The sequence below is a fragment of the Artibeus jamaicensis genome, unplaced genomic scaffold (assembly GCF_021234435.1).
Source record: "Artibeus jamaicensis isolate MK-2021 breed Jamaican fruit bat unplaced genomic scaffold, CSHL_Jam_final scaffold_612, whole genome shotgun sequence".
In the NCBI taxonomy this organism is placed as follows: Eukaryota; Metazoa; Chordata; class Mammalia; order Chiroptera; family Phyllostomidae; genus Artibeus; species Artibeus jamaicensis.
In genome coordinates this window covers 2,834,105-2,854,786 of record NW_026522049.1, presented here as the reverse complement: position 1 = coordinate 2,854,786, position 20,682 = coordinate 2,834,105, and the positions used below count along the sequence as shown (strand labels likewise).

The window sequence follows — 20,682 nt, the reverse complement described above, 5'->3', positions numbered from 1 at the left end:
TTCCCCTGTGGAGGTTGGGGGAGCCCAGATTCAGCTCGGGTCAGGCTGACTGCCCAGCCTGGGCCCACCCCTCAGTGCACCACAAATGCCCACTCGGTCGTGCCCAGGACCACAGGCAAGGAAGGCTCGTGGGGGAGCTGTGGGGTGCACAGAGGAGGCTGCTGCCTTTCTTGCCTCCAGGCTCCCTGCAGTTTTTCAACTATTCCAGGCAGAGGATGTTCCCTGGGGACAGTTCTCTGTCCCCTCCCTTCTGCCCCCAGGGACGTAACTCACTGGTTCCCGGACTCCTCGTTGTGGACACTGTGTGGCTGTTATTAGGGAAAGGCAGATGACAGCTGATGTTGAGAATTCGTTTCTGGGACGTGTGGTGGTTTCACACGGAATGCAGAAGGAAAGGAGAGTGAGGCGGGGCCTCAGCAGATTCACATGTGTGTGGGTGGGGCCTGCCTCAGACCCTTGTCAGATCGCCTGGAATTTTCAAGCAAAAGTCTTGAGTGTTTCTTTGCTTGGTTTTAACAATACATCTTCTTCTGTTTCTCAATTTCCTCTTTCTGTGCAGGCATTCTCTCTGAGTACTGTATAATCGTGTGTGTGTAATTATCTCAGAGCCTTTTTGCAGCAAGTGTAATCTAATGTACACACACACTCACAGCTGTTACAACCAAAGGAATAACTTGGAAGAGGAGGGGATTGAAGAAGAGCCATGGAGAGGCACATTCACATAATGATTTAAGTATCTGCTGATGTCAGGCACCAGGGTAGACGCTGCTGATATTATGGCAAACGTAGCATGGCCCCTACCCTCAGGATGCTTCTAGTTCAGTGCAAGAGGCAGCTAGGTGAGGAAGTGGTGATGGCCCAGTGCAGTGGCCACCGAGGAGTCCGCCCGGGGGCTGTGCGAGCTTATAGGAGCAGCCTGAGCGAGCAGGGGTGCGGGTGTGCAGAGAAGGCATCCCGGAGGAAAATTCGAGGTTTGAAGAATAAGTGTTCATTTACCCGACACATTTACAGAGCTTCCTCTCTGTACGAGGCACTGTTATAAGCTCTGGTGACCCAGTGGTGAATGAGCAGACATGCTCTGCCTTCTTGAGGTTGCAGTCCTGTGAGATATGACAAACAGCAAACAGGTAAAAAAAAATGATTAAGACAATAATCTCAGAGAGAGAGGAAGGTCTCTGGGAAGGGAACAGCTTGTGCAGAGTCCCGGAAGGGGAGGCCGTGCTGTAGTTCAGCGGACTTTGTCTCTTTTCGGGTGATGTATCACAGGCTCTGACCTGGCCCTGTTTGCGGGTCACCTTCTGAGAGCATCAGCAGTGCAGATGGACTCCTGAGGGTGGGGAGAGGCAGGGACCCAGTTAACGTACAGATGGAACAGTTAACGTACAGATGAATGGAAGATGTTCAGCAAACAGCAGAAGTCCGATTCTAGATTCTCTTAAGCACCTAACTGGGGTCCTGGGACCGGACATCTGATCAGAAGAACCTCTTTAGCGTAGGCCCGCCCATTAATGAACAGTGAGCCTGTTCTGAGCAATCAAGGGGCTGTGAGGTCCAGTGAAAGATGAGAGTGGAATGATCTAACGCTGAAGGTATTAATACATTCAGGAGAACTTTTAGAGGAAGAGGACTGTGATTCCCTCTTTCCTGTAGTGGCATCCGTTCATTTGATGTTGCCTGTTCTGCTTGTCTGTCGCCTCCTTCATGAAGTTTTATTGCTTGAAAGTATTGACACTGGTTTGAATCTTTGCTAGAACAAAAAGAAAAATTGTATTCAGATTTCTATTGTTACAGCTGTTTCTTGGGTGTTATTTTAGAATGGGCAAACTGGCCTAGCCAAGGGTTTCAGCCCTATGATATGGTGATCTCAGATGAAACGAACATTGTTTAACAAATATTTCAGCTTCCTCCCAGAGTGGGCAGCCACAACAAGCAGAGCTCCGGCATGGGGAGATTCCTTCTGCGGTGGGCGGCTGTCACCGCAGAGGAGGCTGGGGCAGTGAGCGCTGCTGTTGGCGTGGGCGGGCACCGAGAGCACAGAGCCCGGCACTGCCCAGAAGGGTTCTGGCCAGAGGGCCACACTCTAGGCAGAGGAGAGGCGGGGAACGGGCCTGAGGACTCAGGGTGGCAGCTCTTCCACCTTTTTGCAGCCACTCGTGTGTTCACCAGCCCTCTCGATCCTCACTCCTCATGGGCAGCAGGCCTGTGTCCCAAATGCCATCTTGTTTCATTTCTGAACTATTAACATACATTTGCAGCAAATGTAATAGCATCTCAGACCTGTGGGTAATACATTGAGAAAGAAAGGAAGACACAGGCAAATCATAGAAAATGCCTTCCTCTAAAGAAACGTGTCTTTAGAAAGAGTGAAACAAACATTCAGAACACTTCTGATCCCTATTCCCAGGAAGGCGTGAGAGGCTGCCATGTGTAGGAAACCAGCGTGTGCAGCCAGGGCCTGCCCGTTTGCAGTGGCTGTCCTCTTCAGCCTAGGCCTCGCTTTGGCTCTTTTCGTTCACCAAGGTGAACATTTCAGGGCCTAGGTTTAAGGAACGCCGCTGCCCTGGAATGCACGGTCTGCTGCATCAGAGAATCGCTGGGCTGTCCCTCCTGGCTTGTCAGTTAGTACCGGGGCTCTAGAAGCCCTGCAGATAAGAAACTTCTCTTTAACTCAGGGTTTCCAAAATTTATTTGATCACAAAATCCAGTTTTTACCTCATACCCACTAGAGATTTTCATCTCAAAGGACAAGGAAATGCTGGTTTTTAGGGTCCTAAGGGAAAAATATTCAGACTTCAAAATTCCACACGCCCCCTGTCTTTCGATCATGAGCTAAGGGAACCAAGGTGTTCTCGTGGACTCAAAAACTCGAAAAGATGCCACTCATCCACCTCCCTTAACACTGGCCTTTCACGTGTGTTCTGCAGGACAGAGCTGGAGGTAAAAGGACGAGAGGAAGTAGAGAGAGGGTGAAGACATGGTTGAGAAATTGAGAAGGACCCAACATTGTGGCCAGCTTTATATATTAAATCTGACCCTGGAACGCATGTTGGTGGGTGGGGTTGGTGAGGCCAGCTCCGACTTCACTCATCCCACCAGCTGTGTGGCAGGCCACAGGCCTGCCTTACCAACTCTGCCCCTGGTCAGTCCGAGTTCCCGAGGGCAGAGGAGAGGAGAAAGTGGCGGCCCCAGGCTGCCTCTGGAGGGCAGTTCCTGCGCCTGGCCCCAGGTGCACTTACCACATGGGAACAGGAAGCCAAAAGAAGAACCCCGCTCTGCTCACCAGCCACCGAGCAGGCAGCACCCAGCAGACAGGGTGGAACTTGTTTGGAGCTTCTGTGGCTCGGCATCCCCGCCCACGGATGAATGGGCCAACAGATGTCGCCTCTCGTCACCAGAAGAGCTGCCCCGCTTTCTTTGGGGAGGAGTAAGAACTTTCCCTCTAACGCTCCCCGAGGACGGAAGGAGTAGGAGTCCCCTTGTCAGCAGACAGAGGCAGGGATTTTCCTCCTCGGGCCTGCAGGGACTTGGGGAGATTCCGGGGTTCCCACCTGGAGCACCAGGTGGGTGGCGTCCTCCATTACACACAAGGGACCGTGTGACAGTCATCAGAAAGGCCACAACGCCGACTGTGCCCCGACACTGAAGGCTTGATGTTGGGTCTCTGTGTCGCTGCCACAGCCCTGCATTCTGATCTGCGTTACCTGTGCTGGGTAACCAGACGGAATGACATCTAGGGTGGCAGGTGCCGAGGGAAGTAGCTAACTCCTAGTTGATGCAACTAAACTTTCCTGGACAGTTACCGAACTCTAAAGACGAGAGAAGGGCGGCTGCCGCAGCCCGTGCGACCTGGCGGCTGCTGCTGAAGGGCTCTGCCGGCCGACACGCGGCCGCGCCCGTCTCTCGGAGGCCTTCTCGTTTCTTCACCGCTGTTTCCTCTTCTGTCTGCTGCTGCAGGCCCTCCTAATCTGTGCTTCATATAATCGAGTCTAATTAAAGTAATGTTGAAGAAAGGTCTCTTGAAAAAAGATTCAGATTAAGAAATAAGATAACTAGACATGACAAAACTAATACACAGAAAGTGAAACTTGTGCTCATAAAGCATCTCCTGGCAAGGAAATATTTCACACTAAATCGTTCACAGTGCATTCGCTTCATGCCCACATTTTACTTATGCCAGGTTCTGCGTCCGCCTGGGGCTCCCGGCCCAGCCTGCGTGTGGCCCCGTCTCCATCCAGGCTCCGCTTCCGCCTGAGTTCAAGCGTGATGGCTTCTTGCCTCAAGAATCATTGGCGGTTTTTTAGTAGGAAATACGATAAAAATTTTGCAGAAAACTGTTCTTTCGGTGCAGGTAACTCAACTAACCAGGATGTCTCCGCCGCACTCCATGCATGTGCTGCAGGAACACGCCTGTTTCTCCATGCATCTGGAACAGCACGTACTTCATGCAACACAGTCCCTGACCACATAAGGAAGTTTACATTTCTCCACCATCTAGGCAGCTCTTGTTGTTAGAAGGAACAGGAACCCTCCTTAACTAGAAAAAAGGAAATTTGTTGGCTTATGTCACCCCAAGGCTGGGCCCAGGGGTTCCTTCAATAGCACGGGACTGTGTCTGTGAAGGGCCACCTTTGTGTTGACGTCACATGTAGACGCGGGGAGCTCCTTATCCCTCCCCTCAGAAGCACTCTTCACTCTGTTCATCTCGTGAGTCCATCCATCCCTGGACTAGTCGCTGTTTCCAGGGGAGGAAGGTACCTGACCGGAAATGCTGGGCCTGGGTCCCTCCCTCAGGACCGGGAGGCCTGCCCAGAGTGAGAGCCTCACCCGGTCTAGGGTGGCGGCGGGGAGGGCGTTCTTACAAACACAAACTGCAGGGCAGGCATGACAATAAGAAACACCCCACATGAATCATGCAGAGACGGCGCTGGTTAGAAGATGGGGGAATGGACTCTCCAGAGGAAGTCGATAAGAGAAAGCCTGGAGGAAGAGCTGGTGGGTGTAGAGATGAAGATAAGAGCCCCAAACTCAGTTGTTTAACTCCCCATAATTCCAGTGTCTTAGTTCTGCTTCACCTTTTCATTAAGTTTGTTTTTTCCTTTACTGAAAATCCTACTTTGATGGAAGTTCTTTTGGAGTCAGTTACCCCTCGCAGCCCCTGGATGAGAGTTGGCCCAGGTAAGCAACCCTGCTTTAAAGATGCGATGGGCACGTGTTATTTTTGGATGCCTTCACTGTATTTGACCTACCCTGAATGCTGTTTTAGGAATTTCTAATATAAAGCATAGACTCTTGTTTGTTCTTATAAAGCTTGTCTTTTCATGTATAATCATAGGCTTATATGAAAGCGTGAAACGAAAAGTTATTTAAATAAAGCTAGGTCTTCACTTTTAAAACCTAATAGAAACAGCCCTGACTGGTGTAGCTCAGTGGATTGAGCACAGGCCTGCGAACCAGAGGATTGCGGTTCAATTCCCAGTCAGGGCATATTCCTGGGTTGCAGACCAGTTTCCTGCAGGGGATGCACGAAAGGCGACCATACATTGGTATTTCTCTCCCTCTCTCCTTTCCCTCTAAAGATAAATAAATAAATAAAATCTTTAATAAAAAATACCTAATAGAAACACATATGGAATACATTTGTCAGTAGAATACTGACTTGTTATTCCGATATTTGAGCCATGGAGAAGTAGACACCTGTCTTCAGGGTGTTTAAAAAAGGAAGTTGTGGAAAGAACGTAAATAAGCTTTGGGAAGCTCCCAAAGGGTCTCTCTGAATATTTTGGTATACCTAGGTATGCACCCCCCAAAAAATAGTTTTGTTTTTTGTGTAGAAGGTAACAATATAAAATTAACTGAAAAGAGTGCTGCATCTGCTACATGGGTGGCATCGTTTCCAGATCAAGTCAGATTGAGGAGGCGTGTGAAGCGTACACACGGAGACGATCAGCTGTCTGGGTCAAGGTGTGCCCTCCGTCCACTTTCGGGACACACAGTAACCAAGCCCTTACTGCGGCTCACGCAGGCAGGACCTGGCAAAGGTCCATGTAAAGCGGGGCAACAGCTGGCCCTACCTCAAGGGTTTTCAACCACCTTTGGGAGTCTGGGGACCCAAGGTTGTAGGATAAGTACAGTATTTTAAATCATAAAAAGATATCTCCAAACTGATATTTTAAAACTAGAATCCAAGAGAAAAGTTCTTGCACTTTCCAGAGCACTAGGATTGGGTGGGCGTTTTTGTGAACTGAGTCCGTCCGGCCCCGGCATTCCCGGCGCACACCCCAGGGTGTGTGGTGAGGGCACTGTTTTACACGTCTGGAGTAAGGCCTTGGGTCCCCTATAGAGCAAATCTCATAGGTTTGAACTATTTCAAAAGGTATGCAAAGGTGCTTTATTGCCCACCGCTTGTTAAACTCTGCATGCGCCCAGCTAGCCAATCCCGTGCTCGTGGGTTGGTGGTAGTTTTTATCGTTGAAATTGGCGGTCACGGCAACGGGAGAGGACATTCAGTCTGGCCTCCTTTTGACAGTGAAGACCGAATGGGCAAGCTGAGGGGGCTTCCCTCAGGTTGTGCGGCAAGGTGAGGAGGAGTTCTGAGACCCAGGTCTGAGACTCATCTTGGCTGCTTGTAGACTGAACTTGTCTTTTTATGTTACCCTGGCTTTTAAAGGCAGCACCCTCCTTGGAAAGAAGAAAAGCATCCTGGCTTCAGGCTGACGTCTGCACTTAACAGGTACAGGCGCTGTTTCCTGGTAGAAACAACTTTTCGAGACAACCAGTCCATTCGGTTGCCTGATATTCTTTATTGTCTAGCTGGCAGAGTCTGCTCCTATCAGTTGTGTTTATGCGAAGTGTTAAAAAACAGAAAGAAAAAAACCCCAACCCCCCACCACTTACCAAATGCCCACAGGGGACAGAACAGTACAGGGTAGGAGCACGAGGTCTGGGGTGGGGCCATAGGCCTCTCACCATGTGACTCGAACATGTTATGTACCTGCTCTGTGCCTCAGTTTACTCGTTTGGAAAAGGGAGATAATAGTGCCTGTATCGGGATGACTGCGAGGATTCGAGAACACACGGGGATGGCACGCAGTTGGTGCCTGTCAGCTCTCGTCACGGTCACCATGGGCCAGGCTCCGGTGGTCAAGTCTCCACGGGACGTGTTTTCCATCCTGATAACATCCTATAAGAATGAGGGCCCCCCCCAACTTGTTCTAAGGGGTTAATGACTTGTCCAAGGCCATTTAGCCAATATGTGGTGAAACAGATTAAAAAAAAACTTTTTCTAGTGCAAAACTTTAAACATACCCAAAAGAAAAAAGAGTTAGGAGCAGTCCCAGTGCTCATCCCTCAGCGTCGGTCCTTAGCACCCCGCCAGCCCTGCGCCTCCTGGCCCCCGCCCCCCACCCCACACCGCTGGGCACTGTCTTCCCCTGCCACTGCATGGAGTGGTGTAAGGCTGATAAGAACCTTTAAAAAACATAGCCACAACCCCGTTATTACACTTAATAAATTAACAGTAACTCATTACTATTATATAATGCCTGTCTTTATGTCTTATGTGGGTGTATCTATTGAGAGTAGAAATTGAGAGATTTTTTTAAACATTACTTACTAATGAATTTTAAAACAATGAAATAAAAATAACAAACCCATTGTATGGTAGCTTAAATATATTTTAAGAAAGTTACATTTTTCAAAAGAAAACATTTATTGAGAAGAGTGGCATTGTGATCCCTTTAACAAGTCTCCTGACTGACTGACAGCTGGATTCTCTGCTTACCATCCGTCTGGGGCCCCGGCTCGTGGCTGTCATGGCCGCAGAACGCCACTGTGCTCATCAGAGGATGAGTGAAAGGGCAAAGAGCTTTTTACTATTAATAGAGAGTCGCCTTGACTTGCACTCTTCCTGGAATGGCTGTGAGCCCGCTGCGTCGTCAACCCTCCGCAGGAGGAAGGCTGGACAGGCCTCTGAGGGGCCACACGTCTGACGTCTTGTTGACATAGATCATTACGCTGTGCATCAGCTTCAAGGCGTGAAGCTGTGCGAGTACAGATTCAAGTCATTTGGGTGCCATGGGTGATCCCCGGGCTGTTATTGATGTGACAGTCTTCAGGTAGGTCCAGATCCCTCGTTTTATGGGTTATTGTAAATCGTTATCCATACCTTCTCTCCCGTTGGTAACGTGCGGCAAAGAATATTGCGTTTTCACTAAGGAGAAATGGATTTTCAGCCAGACTCTCTCTTCCCGCCCTTAGGACCAATTCTGATTCTGCTCTTCACACAAGTGCTCTGAGCACCAAGCCCCAGGACCCCTACGGAGGAGGGGCCCAGTCGGCCTGGCCAGCCCCGTACTCGGGTAAGACGCAGCGGCCATGCTTCCTGCCTGTGCTGTCTGTTAGGGTCGTGCCTGGGGCAGGCACTGGTAGTCTTCAGAGAAGAAGCTGGCGGGCAGAGGTGTGTGTGCTCATGGGAAATGGGAATGGAGCTTAAGAGGTCACATACTTTGTTCCTGCCTCTCCTTTGGCAGGTGCTCCCTCCTTGGCATCTCTCGTCTCTACGGTTGCCTTTCTTCCCCACTGTACACATTATATTCATGTGGACTCATCATAGTTTCGTAACTGGTCTCATTTCCAGTCCCATATACCTCTAATCCAATTTTATGTGCGTTTTCTGAAGGCCCTGTCTTCTCATTTAAGATCTGAGCAAACTGAGAAATAAAATCAGAAGTGACAGATGGAGCCACGTATCATCTTTATTGATGACAAGTGGGCATGGCTTCTCTCTGTGGGTCCATGGCTGTTGTACCTGAACCCCAGAATGAGGTCAGCTGCCCTGTAGCCCTCTCCCAGGGCAGTGACCATGAGAGGGCTGAGGGCAGACAGAAGGGCAGGGCTGAGCAGAGCAGGCATGCCCTGAGAAGGAGAGAGGCTGGCCTCGGGCTGGGCATCGCCGGCTCCGCAGTGCCCCATTTTGCCGGGTAGAGCATTGTCCCACCTCCCTTGGGCCCGAGTAAAGGGGAGCAGAGAGCCAGGAGCGACCGAGACTGGGAAAAGCCATCTGCTTCCAGAGTGAGCTCAGATCTGATCACACTGGCCTTCTGCTTACAGTCCTCAGTCCTACCTCCACCCGAGAAGAGAGCCCTCACCTCTTCATCTGCAATGACGGGAGCGCCAGGCCCTGGCCCTCACCCCCCTCCCCCTCCTCACTAAACAAGGCAGCCATGGGAACCAGGTTGGGTTCCATTCCTATTTCCTCCTGTTCCCATCTCTTCCTTTCCTAACCCTCTCCTGGCTTCCTGCTGAACACCTCAGCTTTGGCGCCATGTCTGTGGAGCCATCCCCGACCTTCCTGTCTTTGCCAGCCCAGAACTACCCACGTCCTTCTTGGCACCTATGTCACTTGTGACTGCCTTTCTCATGGTTGTGCTTCACTCCTGTGCTCAGGGAAGATTTCTTGCTGTCAGCACCTTCCTGGGCTTGTCCCGGGGAGGCCTCTGTGGTGGGGCAGTTTGCGGAGGCTATACAATGTCCATGTGTGCAGAGCCTGCACTGGCCTTGAACCTGCACCTGCAACGGGGCCTGCTCACTAAGTCCGAGCCTGCCTTTTGGGGCTTCGTAACCCATAGGAACAATGGTTTTGGTTTATCCCTTCTGACTGCCAGTCAGTATTCCAGGTTGACGCTTGTCCACAAACAGGAAGGACTTATGTGTTTGTTCTTGGAACAGGTGAATAAATCTTCAGACCAGATAACACCAGCTTTTCTGGTGTCTTTACTTTTTAGACAACTTAATGCCTAAATAGTCTATTCCTGCCAAGGCAAATGCACCTGCTCTTACTTTCTTGCACATAGTAGGGATAGACTTTAATAACAATTGTTGCTATATTTGTCCCCTTGGTGCAATTCAGAGATGACCACATTTGCCTGGATAGTTGTTTGCTTGTAAAGGGTGAGGCCTTTTAGAACCGGTTGAGGCCATCTAGTCGTGTGTTCCCGCATGGGGATGTGAGAGTAAAGGTGGCAGTTCCATTGGAATTGAGTGTGGGTTAGAGACCCAGGCTCCCTGGGCAGGTGGGGTCGTTTAGCTCAAACTGGGTAGAGATGGGAAGCTATAAACAAAGCCTGGGAGAAGCAGAGTCTGTGATTGGTGGGCGCCGTGACCACAGTAAGATCTTAGTCTCCTTGGAGTGGGAGCAAACCAGGCGGATTGGTCTGTGCCCCGAATGGAGAGCTGCATTTCTGCCTCTGCCGCTCCTTCTGGGTGGAGTTCGCTCCAACAAGGGCTAAAGGCCTAGAGAGAACAAGGAAATCATAGCCAACTTAAGTAAGGAGTTCTTAAGGCTTGCAGACAAAGAGAAAAGAAAGTAACTAAAGAAAGTGATTGAGTTAAGTATTTATGTTAAGAGTGATGTAACCTTCGGAGGGAAGAGGTGAGAAATGACGGAAGGTGTAAGTGAGGCTGAAGAAGAAAGACAGGAGAATGTAAAGATTGACCCCAGCAGAGAGGCAAAGCAGGGAGAGAAAGACATCCTAGAGTGGAGTTCCCGGGTCTACTGGAGAATCGTGGTGGGCACTTCTTGCCACCTCGGCAGCTGAATGTTTGACGGCCGTTCGGCTGTGGAAGGCGGTCGGCCCTCCAACCTGACGGCGAGGCTGCTTCTGTGCACTTGGAAGTACTGCAGAACCCAGAAACACACCCAAATATGGGCGTGTTTACATGAGAAAGCCAGTGTGTTTAAAATATTATTCAAGTCTCCAAGGATGGGGATTATTTCTGGAGAATTATATTTGCTGGTGGGAGCTATTTTAAATAGTTTCATGCATTTCCCCCTGTAATTCATTAAAGGTTTTCATTTTCTTTTCCTTTTGGATTTTAAAAATATCAACCAGCTTTGCAAAAAGGTATTTCTTATTATAGGACCAACCAAATAAAGATTAAACAAGCGATGGGAAAATGTAATTGGAGCCCAGAGTGGGGCTCTGTCGCAGAAGCGGCACTCACTGCCCCGTCCCTGGGAACCTTTCCTGAGCCCGAAGGGGTGGCATCAGTGAACGTCCTCACTGGCTTTTGTTGTTGTTATGAGTGGATGGTGAAAGAGCATCGCTCAGAGCTGAACTGCATGAGCAACCAATTTGTGTCCATTCGTGAGCAGGAGTTTGCGTCCAAGAACACAGAGCCATTATTCTGATACAGGAGTAGCTGTTCTCATAAAGGCTATTGACTTGCGTGGCAGTTATGCATAAGTGATAAGCAGTTGATATAAATGGCAGAAGTGAACTTTTATACAACCAAATGAGATTTTTATTATTTCTTCTTGTTTGATTATCCAGAATCCATAAAAAGAAATGTTAATCCTTCCCTGGCAGCCCGTGCAGCTTAATTATCATCTCACACATATACAGAGACTATAAGGGCTCTCTGTGGCACTTTCCTGTCCCAAAGCCTAGGACTGTCCCTTAACTCTTCTCTGCTCCTGGCCAGCCTGTGACAGGGCTGGGGGTGCTTCTCATCCTTCCAGAGAGCAGCCTTCGAGCTGAGGGCTGAAGAGAGCAGGATGCTTGTCTTTTCTGCACCCCAAGCTCTGGAAGCTGAGCCCGGCTCATCTTGGGGACCACAGCCCTGAGCTGCTGCTCCGGGATAGGCAGAGGCCCAGATGTCCTTGCAACAGGCAGTGCACTCTGACCTGCATAGTTAAGGAAAAGTTCTGAAATGCAGATAAACCTGGAATAAGTGAGCCCGTCCACAACACCGGAGGGAGAGGGGATAGGCACTCATATCCCAGGCCATAAAGAGGGGAAAAAGGTGTCACCTAGATGGCAGGAGGGCCCAGAATGAGGAGGCTTCTTAAAGGGCCCACTCTGGTTAGATGATCCGCCTGTTGCTGCCCCTCCAGTCATTGAGTCCAGACTGAGTGAGAAGTTGGATCTGTGGGCCTGGGAGTGGGGGGAGGAAGCGCGGACTCGGATGCACTGAGGCCACGCATGAGGTTTTTGGAACACAGGTACAGCCTTCCATCCCCTGTGGGGCTGGTGCAAGTGAGTGTCCTCTTCCCAGAGACCCCGTCACAACTTGTTCCTTTTTATTTGTAACCCTCTGTTTATAGTTGTGTCCTATGATAAAAAACCCTGGCTCGCATCTCTTGGTCGTATGGTAGCTTGCTGAGGGCGGATCAGGTATTGCCACTACCATCTCTCTGGTCACAAAACTCAAAGCCTGGGTGTTGGCTTCTCCCCCACACTCTGTCACTTGGCCACATCTAGCATTTAGTGTAGGAACCTCATAGATGTTGTGGGAACGATTGATAAGTATTTATTTTAGGTCTTTCTAGACTAATCAGGTTGCTTACAGATTAAGCTTACCCAGAAACATATCTAACCTTTAAGCAAGCTTATGTTCAAAGGCTGAGAACTTAAAATTTTCTCCTGATGTTATACTGAAAACCCATTTGGTGTATTTGCTGCCTCCAAGGAGAATAATAACCTTACATTCTTGGCACAAGTCTTTGGTTTCAACCTAGAGTAGTTGGATGGACTGTCCTTGTCATTAGTAGTATATTTTTATGGAATCAAAAGTACATTATTCACCCAGAATTTATTCAAAGTCAAATTATTAAATTTTTGTGAAAAGCTATTACCACATACTATTTAAATTGACTGAGATTCCAGATAAATTATTTTTTAAAAATAATACGATTCTTTGTAAGAAATACATATAAATCAACATACAGTTGTTGATTTATATGTAACATCCCGTTCCACACATCCCATTCATCTCTCTGGGCCCCCACGGTAAGTGGGAAGCAGCGAGGTGGGCTCAGAGGCACCTCCCTGTCCCCAGGAGGGGAAAGGAGGGGGTCCGATCCATACTTCTTTACTTTGTAAGCTGAAGTGAGGTTCTCAGACTTTGTAAATTGTTTTTCTTTCAGGACAGAGGCAGTAAAACAATTTAAGAATGAGATCGGGGTTTTAAAGGAGGAGAAAGGCGGATGGGAACCAACTTTAGACTTGAACTGGCTGTATCTATCTAAATTTTAGCATAAATGTTAATAGGCCTTAGATGAACATCCATCAGTATATCAGAATTTGTTGGAATTTTCAAAATTCTGTTTTACATCAGAGAGAGTGACTAATTCATGAATAAATAAGATGCAAGCACGGTATAAAAGTGTTTTCTTCCCTCCCACCAGGTTTCTGTGACGGTGAGCATGCCGGACGGGGGGAAGGTAGGGATGTATCTGCCCCTGTGTGCCTGGACCCACTGATACTCGTGTTTCAGAACTTTTCTGAATGCCGACCACTGCCCATTGGTTTGGTTTTCTGAGACGCTGGATAACATTAGGGCTGCCCAGGACCACAGCCACGAGAAAGGAAATGGACAGTTAGGTTACAGGGGCCCCTCGTCACCTGAGCCCCCAGAGTCCCAGGGTTGTGCGGGGAAGCAAAAGCTGTCATCACGTAAAAATACTGATGAATCGTTCGCCGAAACCCTGAGGTGTTCCAGCACCCCTCCCTCCTCAGCTGCCTGTCCTTGCCCGTTTAGAAAGGTTTGAGAGTCGGTGATTGACAGGTACAAATAAGCAAGGGAAGAAAATGTAAATTGTCGGCGAGATGAAATGGCAGATGTTGCAGAAGATACTGAGTTTTAGGCCGATCAGCACGATGTTGGAGATCCACTGAAACGACGCTCAGAGCCGCTGACAGATGAGAGTCTGGGCAGTTCGCTTGTTCACTCAGCACTGGGCGCTGTGTTCTGCTCCCTAAATCTTAATGATATGAAATTTGGTTTTTACAGTCGGAAAGTGGAGAACTCAGTTAGGTCTGTGTGTCGCAGAGGTAAGCACCTCGCACCAGAGGCACAAGTCTGACCTCAACCTCAACATCCGCTGGGACAGAAACCAGCAGTTTGCTTCGAGCTTCTTCGCATTCCCCCAGTGAGCCCTCTGAGGAAATCCCAACTCGGATAGGAGAAGGGGCCGAGAACAATGAACTTCTCTAAGGAAACAGTCCTCTCCAGGGCCTCGGCGTCTGCCCCAACCTTATTCCTGCAGCCGAGCTCTTAGGAGAAGTGGCCTTGAGTCATGAAGCCACCTCACCCAGTCCTTGAAACTTTTCCTGTCATCCATCAGTGCCTCAGAGCAGTTGTTTGTTCTCGAGAAGCTTGTTGTCTGGCTTCACACAGGGTCTCGAGCCTGTGGCTCCTGCCTCCAGGTTGAGAGTCGGCTGTGGAGCCGCAGTGCACCTGGCACCGCCCTCAGCGCTCCCAGCAAAGCCAGGAGAAGAAAACCAAACAAGGATGTTGGCAACATCAGTTCTTCAGAGTGCTTGGGCTGTCACCGTTAAGAGAGGGCCCCGGGAACTTGGGTGAAGCCTGGCAGGTGGCAGGGGAGGACAGCTGCCAGCACCGTGGGAGGGGTGCGCTGTGCGGTCGTCACTGCGGCGGCTCCGGCCATCGGGGACGCGGGGCCTCCCTCACCCTGAGCCCCTTCCAACCGTCCCCTGGTGCGGTCCTGACCTGAGTTTTACTACATATAAGTTAAGCTTATTTTAGAGTTTTCCTTCCCACTTTTCAAACCTTTTTCTCACGATTCCCTCTGAAACTGTGGACCCTGTTTCTGGGGTCCGTTACCCTTGGGTGTGTGTGTGGGGCTACGGCATTTAGTCATGACGGTCAAGCCAGAGCTTCCATGGTTGCCGAAACCTAGCTGTGCGCATGGTTCTGAGCCAGTGTCTCCAGCAGAGAACCCCCTTCCTGGCAGCAGGGCCCTAACTCCTGAGGGCTGGTCCTTGTCTTCTGGTCTCTCTCTGAGAACAGCCCTATGTAGTTGGGAAAGAATAATTTTTAATGAAGATATTTGGTTTGGCCCAAGGTGGGCCGGCTGCCATCTAATGCAGTGACTGTGCTTCCTCCCCCCGCCCCCTCCAGTGGTGCCTTTCCCGGGCCCGGGCCAGGGCCTGCTGAAAGAAGAGAACCTGCTGACCGTTCCCAAGCCGCTGCCCAAACAACTGTGGGAGACCAAGGAGGTGGGTGAGCAGGACTCAGCCGTGTTCATTGTCCCCGAATATTTGCACCTCAGAGGTTGTAAAATCCCACAAAGGGGAAAATGAGGAATTGGGGGGAAGTAAGAGGATTTGTCTGGGGTCAAAGGTAGGAAGAATACACTAGGGAGTGGAGGTTCAAAGAAAAATTGCCGCATTTTGCATTTCGTTGATGAGTTAGCACAGTGATGGGTTGGCTTTCTAATTTGCATATGAACTGACTCATTCAGAAAAACCTATCCGTGTCCCCCCTGCCCACTGTCTCATTCATATTACTGAAAGCGGTGAGCCCTGGCTACTGGCCATAGGCAGACTTTTCTGTTTTGTAGCCAACACCATCTACCAGTCACCAGCATCCATCCAGAATTGTCAGTTCACCCTTTTTTATTTTATTTATTTATTTTTAGAGCAGGGATGGGAGGAAGAAAGAGAGGGAGAGAAGCAGCAATGTGTGGTGCCTCTCATGCACCCCCAACTGGGGACCCAGCCCGCAACCCAGGCAGGAGCCCTGACAGAGAATCAACACTGCCACCCTTTGGTTCACAGACTGGCTGTCAACCCACTGAGCCACACCAGCCAGGGAGAGGGGCCCCTTTTTTAGATCCAGAACATTTGACCCGAGTCCTCAGGGAGTCAGGACACAAGGCATCTGTGTTATGATTTCTACAGCCTTTGGGCATTTGTACCTCCCCGTGTGCTGGTGACCCCCGCCACGCTCCTGCTCCCACGGGGCAGAGGGAGGTCCCGGGGCCCTTGACCAGCCCCTCGCCCCATGGGGGAGCCGGGTGGCTCTGAGAGAAGCGGTTGCCCCAGCCCCAGGGATGCACTTGCTCCTGCTGCCTCTGCGCCCAACCACCCCGCCCGTCTGGGCTCCCCTGTTCGCTTTCTTGTGCCACGTCCACGGGGGTCCTCTTAAGCATTCGAGTGGGCTTGGAAGGTCTTCTGTAAAAGCAAGAGGTACTTGACGTGTCATCATTTAGGGGAAGAGGGAGATATGATTAAAGTTCATGTCCTGGACCCTGGGATAAGGAGCCCCCCTTGGTCTTTTCAGCTGTGGAGACACAGTCGCCTTGGTGGCTTTCTCAGAGGGCAGTGGTGTCTTCTTTAGCAGAGGGGCAGCGGCACCCGCCTTCCCCTGGGCCCCGGGGCTTTCTCTCTGGGGAGGGGCCGTCCTCTCCCTTCATTCTGAAGGATGGGCAGCCCTCCGTAAGGCATTTCTGGGAGAAGACTTGTGCCCACGGCTCATTCATGTTTTTGGACACCCTGTGTGTCGTCTGAGCCTCTCTTGCCGTTCCGGATCCAGGGCCTCCACAGTAAACAAGCAAACCCGAACCCCTGCCCCGCACCCCACCCCCGGCCTCAGCTTATTTTCTAGTTGAAATATTTCTTTTCTTCTGATATTAATTTCTTTTTTCATGCTGGGTTTTTTTTTTTTTTGTATTCTTCTTTTCCTTTTGGGCCAATTGGTAAAGGGATGTTGATTTAAATGTAAAATATTGGCCTTTTTGAAGGAAATAATATTCATCTAGAAGATAAGTTAGTAAAGCATCAACTTAAGAAAATGTATTAATGTTGTGCCTGGAAAAGTCTAGTCAAAGTGTGAAGGGCTGCGGGGGCGGGGGGGGGAGCGGGACACACCGCTTCCTGCCTCTCGCACGGACTGGGCCTGAGACACTTACACAGACACTTGTAAACACTTGAGTTTGGCTTTGCAGTGAGTGACCCCAGCTTTGTGTCTCTCCCCAGCTTCAGTCCCTGTCCGGGCGCCCCCGATCCTGTGATGTTCCAGGTGGCAAGTAAGTGACGTTCTTTCTGTTCATGGCTCAGGGACTGTCCTGGACGTCTTCCCAAAAGGAAGGTCTCAGTACTTTGTCACAGAACTCTGAGAAACCTCACTCATTCTGTATCAGTTGCAAGTCAATTGAATTTTTATGGAAACTATAGCTTTCTTTTGGTACTCGTGTTTCATTTATTAAAAGTAGTTACATTATATAACTGCGATAACAAATAAAATTGCCATAAATGTGTGTGAGAATAACACAGCTGACTCTTGGTAAGCACACGACTTGAGGCGGAAGCCCCCAGGCGTGGAGAGGAGCCCACCCGCCTCCCACTGTGGGCCCCTGGCACCTCGGTGCCCTGGGAGTCAGTTGAGTTTCTGCGAAGGCGCCTAGTGTCTCAGAACCGCGCACGTAAAAGGGATAAGTTATGTGTGACGTGCGTTTTACCACTATTTTAAAAATTAATGGAAGATAAATAGGAAAATTTATGATATGAAAAGTTTCTATGAAACCATGAATGAACTTTTGTATTTAGTAGTATAGAATTTCACTCCCTAAAAGAATCGAGACGCCTTACAAAAATACGTGCAGTACAAAAAGATCCACGGAGAGGTTTGTGAGGAAATTAGAGCCGGGAAGAGCGGGAGCACGGACAGGTGCCGGGGGCACCGGCCAGTGAGGCCAGTTAGACGGCGTGGACAGGTGGTCACCGGGGGTGGGGGGCACATGCGCTGCACAGGTCTTCACAGAGGACAGAACCCTGGGGACTCGGTGGCAGTGTCCCTGGAGAGCACTGAGGGGCTGCACGAGGCTGCGCCATGGCCTGGGGTCAAACCAGCTCAGAAACAGCCCATCTTCCCGGGGCCAAAATAGTGCGGTTTGAAGACGGGACCCTTGTCTGATCTAGCAGAGCACGAGCGCCCATTCTCGAGGGGCTGGGGATGAACGCAGTCTGCCTCGGGCGGGCCTTCGTGTTCTCTCCTCCAGCAGGGCTTTCCCTGAGGTTTCAGGAGCACCGCGTTCGGGGCTCTCCCTGTGGAGCACCTGGGGTGCCGACTGCTCTGTGGCTGGTCACGTATAAACCTGTGGGCAGCGTCCGTAACAGCCCCCTGAGCTGAGAGGAGGGTTGGCCTTCTCTTCAGAAAGTTGCAGGACAGCAGTGCAGTAGTATTTCGTCTGGAGTCCCCCTTCCTGCTTGTCCAGCCCTGGCTTGGCACCCACCCCCACTGTTCCAGAAGAACTGTCCTCAAGAAACACTGCTGTGACGTGTCTTTCTATGTGACAGAAACACGGTGTCTGAAACAGAATTTGTCACGTTACCCATACCACTCAGCCCTATCCCCCGTCTGCTCTTACTCCTCAGGGTCCCTGTCTCAGTGGGTGGCTCCATCCGTCCCCCAGGCAGACAGTCGGGGCTCACTCTTGAGTACTTCCTTGAGTACCTCTCGAGTCCATCCCGTCTCACCATCACCGTGATCCATTGTGTCTTGTCTGACTGGTCAGCGGCATCATGACTCGCCTCTCTGCCTCCGGGCTCTGCTTCCTGCCCCAGCCTCCACTCCCGCCACCTGCAGACCATATTGTCCTAAGAACGAGTGAGGGTCTTTGCGTTCAGCTGTCCACTGGCTTCTCGCCCTCAGCCCGTCAGTGCCAGCCTCACCTGCTCTGTGCCTGCTTCTCCAGGGCCCTCTCCTTTCACCACCTACCTCTCTTAAACTCGACCTTCCTGCGCTAAGTTTCTAGGACACTGTGACTGTGGTGTCACGCTTTTCTGCTTTGCCTAAGTTCTGCCTGCTATGATTTTCCTGCATAAATCATCTGAATTCTTTAGCCTCCAAACTCAACTCAGGTGGAATTCCAGGAAGCCCCTCCAGCCTGCTGGGTACCGTCTCCGCGCGTAGACGGCCAGGCGGTGTCAGTGCACGGCCCAGTTGTGCTATATGGCAAGTTGTTTTCTCTTCAGCACTGTCTCCCAGCTTTGTCCGAGTCTCTCTCAGCCCCAGCACCAGTGGCTGGTTCCTAGGATGTGCTCTACTGATCCTGCTGGTGAATGAAGCGTCCTCAATTGAATTCATTCCCCTCTGCCTCTTCCTGAACCACAGCCATAGCTTCTAACTGGTCCTCCCTGCTGTCTTTCTGCTCCCTTAAGCCGTCCTCCACACCACAGTGGAAAACCCAGATCTTGGAGGGTATTTGGTTGATAGGGAGATACTTTATTTTAATTTTTTTGTAGGAATAGTAATTTAGAAATTCAGCAAACAGAACCCTGTAAATTATACACCAGTGCCTTGCTTGTTTTATGGTGCCTTCTGATTTTTAAAGTACTTTTGCATTAGTGTTCTCATCTGGTCTTGGAAAATATTCCCCTAATGTGGACATGGTCGGCATCCTCAGTCCAACCTAACAGGCGAGGAGATGGCACTTCAGAGAGGTGAAGCCGGGGACGCAAGTTCTTGGGAGAGGAAGAGGCAGAGCCTTGTGTGAAGGCTGGGAGCCTTGATGGCCACCGCTTTCATTGGCAAGGAAACATCTCGGATGTGTCCTATTCCCCCAGGCCTAATGGTTTCAAAAAGTAATACTTAACTCTTCTTTTTCAGCGCTTTCCCACACAACAATCAAAACATGGGCCTCACACCCTTTCTGGGGACCCTGAACACCGGAGGGTCGCTGCCGGATCTGACCAACCTCCACTACTCGGGGCCCCAGCCGGCCTCCCTGGACCCCGGCGACCACCTCTTCGGGGGCATGAGCATGGGGAACAGTGTGGGCAACCTTCCTGCTGCTATGACTCACCTGGGCATAAGACACCCTTCTGGTAAGTGTCCCCTGCCCGTGTTTGCTGGAGGCTTCATTGTAGGTGTGGCCCCTCTCAAGGTGGCCTGTTGGTGGATCATGGAGTAAGAGTGACTGCATCCGAGGTAGATGTACCAACTTGCCTCTTCTTGCAGCTCTTGGCTCTGCTAAGCCTGCCTTTTTATCATCTTTATCAGCCCGAGTGTCCCAGGGACTTGGAAAATGAGATTTGAGAGTCAGGAAGTAAGTGTCCATTGTGCTCCGTGCTGGCCAAGCTGTCGTTAGTGTCTCTCTAGACCAACGTGCGACGGTGTTTAGTAGTTACAGCTGTCTGTCTAGGTCCCTCCAACTGCCCATTGGGTTTCACAAGGGAGCATTTTGAATGTTAGAAAATTTAGAGTGAATACAATGACAGTATTTATACTTAATAGCTATGTGTATTAAATAGAAATTGACCACAGTTCAAAATCATGAACTTTTCAGAAGTGCTAGACGATGTGGCATGTAGCTGTATGAAATGCTACCCGTCATGTGACTTGGGCGTTACTGTATGAGTTCGAGCGTCTCCAGCTCAGACCCCGGATGACTACATTTGCTCGAACCCTGGCACATGCCCCTGTCAGTGTGGGGGGCAGGCGTCACTCCTCCCCCGCCCCACCAGAGGCTCGCTACGGCCCCGCTTCGGGGTCCCGAGCCTTGCGCGGTGGACCTCTGGAAGGTCCTTGGGGGTGGTCTGTCTGTGGGGAAAGTGCTTGCTGGTTTCCGCCCGGGCTTCAGCGTGACTTGTCTCCGTAAGTCAGAGCTCACCACTCAGATGGCAGGGGCCTCCTTCAGGGTGGTCACCTGCAAGGTTCCCTGATGGTTTGCAGCAGGATTTTAGGTCTCAAGAGTTTATTTCAGCGACCACATTATTTTTGGTTCTTGTGGTCATTTTTTATTCTGCTGCTTCACTTATGTGACTCCGGTCAATTCTCTGTGACCAGAGACATCCGAGGTCCCATAGGTCCAGGGACATCGGCACTTGGCCCCCTTGGGTCTCGGGGAAGCTGCCACTCTCCAGTACAGCCTGCAGC

At 50.5% G+C, this 20,682-nt stretch overlaps 1 protein-coding gene across 4 annotated transcripts in view; it reads left to right on the top strand.

Moving 5' to 3' along the window:
- CRTC3 (CREB regulated transcription coactivator 3) overlaps positions 1–20,682 on the top strand; it is a 74,090-nt gene that overhangs the window by 43,660 nt on the left and 9,748 nt on the right. For 2 of the 4 annotated variants that reach the window (XM_037149128.2, XM_037149127.2), the window contains exons 4-10: positions 5,114–5,175; positions 6,668–6,730; positions 8,257–8,357; positions 13,187–13,222; positions 14,923–15,020; positions 16,782–16,831; positions 19,414–19,631. In XM_037149128.2, coding sequence (XP_037005023.2) covers positions 5,114–5,175; positions 6,668–6,730; positions 8,257–8,357; positions 13,187–13,222; positions 14,923–15,020; positions 16,782–16,831; positions 19,414–19,631 — 628 coding nt within the window. The remainder of the gene's footprint in view (positions 1–5,113; positions 5,176–6,667; positions 6,731–8,256; positions 8,358–13,186; positions 13,223–14,922; positions 15,021–16,781; positions 16,832–19,413; positions 19,632–20,682) is intronic. The other 2 variants (XM_037149131.2, XM_053658881.1) reach the window with 2 other exon arrangements.